The sequence below is a fragment of the Syngnathus floridae genome, chromosome 7 (genome assembly GCF_059516105.1).
Source record: "Syngnathus floridae isolate MCC-2025c chromosome 7, RoL_Sflo_1.0, whole genome shotgun sequence".
NCBI classification, from domain to species: Eukaryota; Metazoa; Chordata; class Actinopteri; order Syngnathiformes; family Syngnathidae; genus Syngnathus; species Syngnathus floridae.
The window spans coordinates 61,072-68,762 of NC_142419.1; the positions used below are offsets into that span (position 1 = coordinate 61,072).

The 7,691-nt window shown below is 52.1% G+C and overlaps 1 protein-coding gene across 3 annotated transcripts; it reads right to left on the bottom strand.

Annotated features, from left to right (window-relative positions):
* Window positions 1-1,175: 1,175 nt before the first annotated feature.
* Window positions 1,176-3,885, bottom strand: LOC148394734 (janus kinase and microtubule-interacting protein 3-like). Of its 3 annotated transcripts, none has more exons than XM_088381232.1 (13): window positions 3,693-3,885; window positions 3,538-3,608; window positions 3,297-3,401; window positions 3,039-3,152; window positions 2,841-2,880; window positions 2,571-2,633; window positions 2,272-2,484; window positions 2,135-2,180; window positions 1,955-2,020; window positions 1,825-1,893; window positions 1,671-1,748; window positions 1,381-1,614; window positions 1,176-1,301 (listed from the first exon to the last, which is right to left on the bottom strand). In XM_088381232.1, the coding sequence occupies exons 8-13, from the start codon at window positions 2,171-2,173 to the stop codon at window positions 1,185-1,187; spliced, it is 603 nt and encodes a 200-aa protein (XP_088237358.1). In that variant the 5' UTR covers window positions 2,174-2,180; window positions 2,272-2,484; window positions 2,571-2,633; window positions 2,841-2,880; window positions 3,039-3,152; window positions 3,297-3,401; window positions 3,538-3,608; window positions 3,693-3,885; the 3' UTR covers window positions 1,176-1,184. The 3 variants fall into 3 exon arrangements, with proteins under 3 accessions (XP_088237358.1, XP_088237357.1, XP_088237359.1); XM_088381231.1 differs by having other exon boundaries at window positions 2,841-2,883; XM_088381233.1 differs by lacking the exons at window positions 3,297-3,401; window positions 3,538-3,608; window positions 3,693-3,885 and having other exon boundaries at window positions 2,141-2,180; window positions 2,841-2,957.
* Window positions 3,886-7,691: the final 3,806 nt, after the last annotated feature.

Sequence of the window (7,691 nt, forward strand, 5' to 3'; positions counted from 1 at the left end):
TAGTAACCGCTGTTTTGACCAGTAGACTTAGTTATTATGCGTTGACATAATGGCGCACTGGTTAGCATGGCCACCTCTTAAGCATGATGATGCGGGTTCGACGCCTGATCAACGTTAGCATGGAGTGAGCTGAAGTGCATGGCGCTGAAGATTTGAATCTTTGAAATGCGCTGAGGTCTGACATATCAGGCAGAATGGTTTGCCATCACGTTCAACAAAAAATAGAAACTTTCCCACTCTGATTAAAACGTCCTGTGTTCATCTACGTATTTTTGTTTTGCTGTGCATCTTTTCCCTGCCATTTCGAGAGCCCAATTGACACTCATAGTTTAAAGAAATGTGTTTGCCCATCCTACTTTGTGGAATTTCACCACATGCGCTTTTGACCAAAATACCAAATTGAACTCAAGTGAAGCCAACACGCACAACCCCCCCCCCCCCCACACACACACACACACACACACACACAAATGTTGATATGAACATAAAAGAGCCGCATGCGGTTCGGGAGTTGCGGCTTGGCCAAACCTGTACTATACAACTTTATTTGTATAAAATTTTCACAACAGCTGTCACACAAACAAAGCGGGAAAAACCGAAGACGTGCGTGTTCCGCCCACGCTGGATTTATTTGCACCTTTGAAAAGACACCGTATTGCCGCAGATGTGGCAAAGAGTACTTTTGGGCATCTGAGACGGAAGGATGTCCAAAGCATCACGTCACCTGCTCTGGTAGGCATGGTGGTGGGACGTTGAGGTCAACCGCTTTGGGGTTGGCTGACTCTTTGATCGCAGGATGCCACACACTTGAAGACAGAAGCAGAAAAGCAGAGCTAAATGCAAAATGTACTCACCGGTGACTCCAATTTTTTTCCCCCCTGAAGAAACAGCTGGACGGGTGGCCCCGGCTGGCCAGTGGGACTCTTGTTATTCTGACCCTTTTTAGTGCGCGTTTGGGGCAACAACCGTTTTTTGTGGCGCTCTCTTCTGGTTCAAAAGTGCCCTGCATGTGAATTTGCTTTTCCTGCCTTCTGATTGGATGAGCGCCGGTGTGACGCGGTGCCTCTGTCACCGTGGCGGGGGGTATACGTTGGCATCGGAGCGTCTGCCAACGTCTGAGACCGGCTGGCAGTGTATCGGAGGTGTCGAGTGCGGTGCCGCTGGAGCTCACTCACCAGCTGGTGTTAGGGCCACAGAATGAAGGCCAAGGAGAAGAATAGAAAGAGAAACAGAAACTTCTCCTCCAATTGTTTGATTTGTCTCTTCTGAGCTTCGATGAATTCTTTCAGCTCTTTGTTCCTCTAGGACGGACAAATGGAAAGTGGCATTCAAAAGCCAGTAAGCGTGCAAGTAAGTGCCGGGCTGGCTTTGGGCCCTTACCTGTTGCGCGCTGTGCAGCAGATCCATTCTCTCTTGGAGGATGCAAGCGTCGCGCTCCCTCAACTCGCACATCAGGGCTCGCTTCCATTGGTCCACGGCGCTCCTAAGCTCTTCTCTCTGATCCGCCGTCAGCACGTCATTCACGCCAGCGTGGCTGGCTTTTTCGCCGTCCGTGGCGGGGCAGTCCCGCTGCGGTAGCGCCTCGTACAACATGGCCTCCAGCTCCAGGATCCTCTGGGCCGCAATCCTCGTCCATCAGTGGTCCGGCGGGAGATTTGAGGGCGGCTTACCTTATGAGCCTGGTCCATGGAACACTTCCTGAAGTCCAACTCTTCATCCAGGTAGCCCTTCTGCTTGCAGAACATATCCTAGCACAGCTCAAGGTCAGAATTGTTGGGGCACATTGCCGGAGTTCCCCTTGGCTGATGTCGCGTGTCTGTCTACCTTCTCACTTTCAATGTCCAACATCTTCTGTTGAAGTGCTGACTTGGTCACTTTGATGTATTCTAACCACTGAGGAAAGGCTGCTGTCACATAAGCAGAATGCGAGAGCGTGCGTGGACGTGCGCGTTACCTTCTCGGCTAGGGTGAGAAGGGTCCTGGCGTGAATCACGACCACCTGCTCCTCGTTGGTGAGATTCTGCAAGAGCCCAAAGGCACAGCGTCAACAAGCTTCTTTCAGCGCAAAGCCTTCCAAAAGTCACATTTGAGCCGCCGAGTCTCGTGGAGTGCGAACATAAGGAGTTCGACATACACTTACGGCGTTATAGCCCAGGATGTCCAGCTTCTTCATCAGATCACTGATGACGATGTCCGGGGGAAAGGCGCAAGGAGCAATGTAAGGTGTTCTGGGACCTCGGGTTAAGGTTAGGGTTGCGAGGGACGCCTTACGTACGCTCACGCCCTCGGCCTCGCAGTAGATCTGCAAAGGGCTGAGGCCGTCTGGGAAACGGACTTGCAGAAACTTCAAGACGGGGGAGCGCCACTCCCTCTCCTGAAAGGCACCTCCAGCTCCAGGATGCGGAACTCAAGCAGTTCGTTTTGGTCTCGGATATCCTGGATGTGCTCTTTCAGACGCGCTTCTTCCGCCTCCATCCGCCTGACCTGAAAAGACAGTCAGACCTCATCTGCGGGGCTTCCCGACAGGTGTGACGCCAAGCGACTCCGCCCAGCGCCTTTCTTTCCGTCACCTTTTCGGCCAACTGCTGATTGCTCTGACGCAGCAGCTGCTTCTCCTCCACCCACTTGACATTCTAGAAGAGACAAACGCGTGGACAGCTTTGGAATGTTGTGTCATTTTCATCCACAAATTCTTTGGTTGACTGGAAAATGACATTTGCTTTTCTCCGCATTTTCCCAGCCACGTTCGGGGGGGTTGGTCCAGTAATGCCAGACGGATGAGTGACTGAAGAATGTAGCTATTTTGTCTGAGAAAAAGGTGTGCTCATTGATGAGCTTACCTGTCCTTGTTGCTTCAGCGCTGACTCCAGATCTGCTACTCTGCTTTGATAGTGACCCATTTCTACCATCAGCTTTTCTCTGGTCTGAAAGGAGGAGGAGGGAGGCTCCTCCTCCTCCTTTCAGACCAGAGAACACCCGAGGCTGGGTGAGAACGGGGAGGCTGCGACCCGGCCGGGGGTTGCGGGAAGGGGCGCCACCTTGATCTCCTTCTCGGCGTCGTAGTCCCCTTTCGCTGGTCTGGGCTAGCAGAGCGTAGGCTCGTTGCAGCGCTTGATATTCTTGCGTCAGCTGGCGGTAGCGAAGCTCCGCCTCTTCATGCACACACCAATGCAACACAGCACTAGTACCAGAATCAGTCAGACCGGCGACAAAGCACCCGCGACGCAAAGACGAGTCCGATTCCAGGCTGAAGAGGAATGTTTGGTGTCAATACGCTGGCAGAAATGGCGGGCTACCTCTTCGGGTTCCGTGTCGGGGGTTCTGTCGGTGTGAAAAGACAAGGACGATCCGTCCGAGTCCACCAACACGTCTTCGTCGTAGCCGTAAAATGTTTCGATGACCTGCGGGCGCGGAAGCAAACATCTCTCTGAACAAACTGAAGCGACACCTCACGATGAATCGACGAGAGGAACGATAGCGAGAAAAAGGCCATTTCATCTTGCGCAACACCAAGCAGCCGCAAACAAACAGACTCACCTTGCAGGACCTCACGCTTTGTTCCTCCTCAGAGATTCTCGACGTCGGTATCGTAGCAGCAAATCTCTCTCCTGTCGACACAAATAATCCGCCTTTGAGATTCTTTGGATGCAAAGGGAACGAACGGCTCCGGCGCAGAAACAAACGCGACTCACAATAACATTTCTGACATGAGCTCCTGTCTCCAGAGCCTGAAAAACACGTCACCGGCGATGATTGGAGGGACGCTCGTCTTTTCCAAAAGTGACAACTACAGGGTGTGTCAGGGTTTTCCAGATTATCTTTATCGTATCATTGTGTTGCTTTGACTTTGACTGCGACCTGTAATAAATAATATTATTTATCCCTTATTTATCCCTATCGCTTATCCCTTCCTACACAAAGTCGTAAAACACCCCTTGCTATGTTTTGACTAGAGGTCAAGGGCTTCCTCTATTCAATCCACTCTTACACCCACCCTGTTTCTCTTAATTAAAATGCTCGTGCAGGAGCCGAGAGTCAGACTTCATTCGTACAACGGATGGACTCTCCACCTGCAGGTGTCCAAAAGAACTTACTTGTCTCCCGTGTGGTTCTTGCAAAATAAGTTGGAGCGAGCGCAACTCTAACAGGGTGCATTTTGCCACTAGCTGCCTACGGACAATGACGTCGCGCTCGCGGCTCATGGTTGACGGGCTGAGCAGCCGGGCAAGTCCGTCGTTTTCAGCGCACAGCGAGTGGCAAAGGCGCTGACAAAACGGGAGCTTTGAGCTGCTGAAAACGGCAAAACAAGTCTAAAGCGTGTTCAAACGCGTGCGCACAATGCTCCTGCTTGAAAGGTCGGAATTTAAGGGGCCAATTTTTTGGATGGCGGCCGCCGGCCAAGCTTTGGACGGAAAAGGTTTCCTGGCGACAGCGAGCGAGCGCGGCGCTGCCGTACGTGCACCGAGTCGCCTGCCTGAAGACCTTGGACAAGTCGTCGATGATGTGCCGCTGCTCCACAACTTGAAGGAACTCCATTTCACCGTCCTGCTGGCCGCAACCGCGGTCCAGGTCATTGAGCGAACTAGGCCTTCTCTGTGGAACACAAATGCAGTGGACTCTGTTGGCACGCCGCCATTGTCCGCGTCGACTTACCAAGCTTGCCATCTCCTCGTTCTCCTGGGTGACAAAGCGCACTTTGTTTTCAAGGCGACACAGCACCAGCGAGAGTTCTTCATTCTTCCTGCTCAGGCGTTTGTTTTTGTACAGGAGTGGCAGAAACTGGCTTTCTGTTTCTCTCAGTCGCTTTAGCTGCAAGCATGAAGTGCGGGATGTGAAAGACGCACAACACGCGGGCCAGAACGTATCCATTCCTTTTGCATCGGTTTGAACGAAATCGTGGCTTTGGCTCCCAATAAAAGACATCTACCAGGCAACCGACTCGCTGCGCCGCTCAACTAATAAGCAAGCGCAATGGGTGCCTCGCTGGATGGCGCGCATCAAACGTAGCGCAAACCTTCAAGCGTGCCGTCAATAAATTACCAGTTCATTGCGCTCTTCAGAAAGCAGGGCGTTTCGATCCTCCAGTTTCCTGATGACTGCGCTGAGCTCAGCGATTTTCAGATGAAACCGTCGCGTGTCCCGATCCTCCTGAGACTGAAAACGCCCCGCAACACACACACACAAGCACTCGTTCAAAGTTCAAAACTGTTTTTGTGCTACCTTCCTCCAGCAACGAACTAAGTCATGCGTACTGCAAGTGTGTGATGAGGTGGCTTACGCAATGAAGAGGATTGCTAGTAGCGGCGTTGACCCCACTTCCAGGGTAGTTTAGGCCCGCCCTTTGGGAATCCCTCAGGGCAGCGATCTGCTGCTCGGCAGCCTGAGTCTGCAGCTGAAGGCGGTGGACGTGGCCGGCCCCAGGGCTTCATCCAAAACACTAACCGCTCTGTCTTTCAGCTTGATCTCATCCGTCTGGATGTACAAACGGGGAGCGCTCAGGCAGGCGGGCAAACTCATTTGCCAGAATTGTGACAAAAACAAAGAGAGCAACCGGCCAATTTTTTTCTTGAATCGACTAGAACACCTTTGCTGTGACAAAAGCGAAGCGAGCAACCGGACATTTTCTTCTTGTGAAATAGAATAGAATAGAATGCCTTAGGTGTCATTGCACTGCAGGTATACAACGAAATTGGGAACATAGCCACGCACCGCGCATCTGATCAGTCCTACCAGTCGGCGGATCTCCCTCTCGCAGTCTCTCTTGGTTCGGCTCAGCTCCTCCCGATGCTGGTGATGAGCCGATCGGAGCTCGGCCGCTCGGGACTGCCAGGCCTGCTGGGCCGCTGCCAGGGCTTCTTCCGCGCTCCTGGTGGAGGCGACACCGCTCGGTCTCCCGACACCGCCGCGTCTCCTCCATCTCCGCCAGCAAAGCGCCCCCCCTCCTCACCTGAGCAGACATTGCGCCACACCGGGCCGTTGAGACCGCAACGGAGCGCCGCGACGCTTACTGGGGACAAGCTACACAATACGGTAGCGGCCGCATCGAAGCCCGACGTGGCGTGCGGATAGTCAGACACGGATAGAGCGGATCACCTTGTCCATGGAGCCGTCCCTCAGGCTGAGGACCAAGGCATTCAGTCGCTGGATCTCTCCATCTTTGATTTTGATCACTCTCATCAGCTCCATTTCATGCTGCCGCAGTAATGTCTCCCTGGTAATGGCTAACTCTTTCTGCTTCTCCTCATGGAGTTTGCTTTTGAGTTCCGTCATGGCGGCGGTGGCACGGTGGTGCTCCGCCCGCAGGTCCTGACTTCTCTCTCTCTCCAGACAGCTGACCTGACATGACTTAGACTTAGACAAACTTTATTGTCATCTTGTCTGCACATGGTGCATACAAAACGAAATTCCGTTGCATACGTCTTACAACAAAGTAGTGATATTGCAGTTGAATAGAAGTAACATATCCTATGAAAATATATATATATACATATATACTATATATATATATATATATATATATATATATATATATATATTAAAAATAAGTATAAAGTGCAGCAGTGATAATTATGCAATAGTGCAAGTAGGCAAAACAGTATTCAAGAGTGTGCAGAGGAATGCTAAACCATGTATTAAACTTCTATTTAAAGGGTTTATACAAGTTCAGTAAAGTTGGTAGTGCGAGATAGTGCAAGATAGAGGTCCGTAGTGTCATAAAGTACAGTTCTGTGAATGTGTGATGCAGAGTTCAGTTTAGAGCTCAACAGTTCTAGTGTTCAACAGTCTGATGACAGCAGGGAAAAAGCTGTTGCAGAACCTGGTGGACCTGCAGCGGATGCTGCAAACCTCTTCCCAGAGGGCAGCAGGGAGAACAGTCCATGGTGGGGGTGTGATGGGTCATTGATGATGTTACGGGCACGGGACATGCAGCGCTGAGATGAAATGTCCTGAATGGAGGGAAGAGGAGCCCCTATGATCCTCTCTGCTGTCCTCACCACTCTCCTCACGTTCTTCCAATCGGAGGCGGTGCAGCCTCCACACCACACAGAGAGACAGCTTGTCAGAATGCTCTCTATGGTGCTCCTGTAGAACGTCCTCATGATGGGTGGGGGCAGGTGGGCTCTCCTCATCCTCCGCAGGAAGTACAAGCGCTTCTGTGCCCTCTTGACCAGTGCCGTAGTGTTCATAGTCCAGGTGAGGTCTTCTGTGATGTGGACCCCCAGGAATTTGGTGGTGCTGACCACCTCCACAGCTGAGCTGTTGATGATCAGTGGAGCGTGGTGAGGCTGTTTTTTCCTGAAGTCGACGATGATCTCCTTCATCTTCTCCTCATTCAGGATCAGGCTGTTTTCTCTGCACCAGCCCACCAGCTGCTCCACCTCCTCTCTGTAGTCCAGGTCGTTGTTGTCTCTGATGAGCCCCACCACCGTTGTGTCGTCTGCTGACTTCACGATGTGATTGGTGGTGAACCTGAGGACGCAGTCGTGTGTCATCAGGGTGCACAGCAGGGGGCTCAGGACGCAGCCCTGAAGGGAGCCTGTGCTGAGGGTGATGACATCAGAGGTGTTCTGTCCGACCCGGACTGACTGAGGTCTGTTGGTGAGGAAGTCTAGCAGCCAGTTGCGAAGGGGGGTGTTGAAGCCCAGGTGTTCCAATTTTCCTACCAGATGCTGTGGGATGATGGTGTTAAA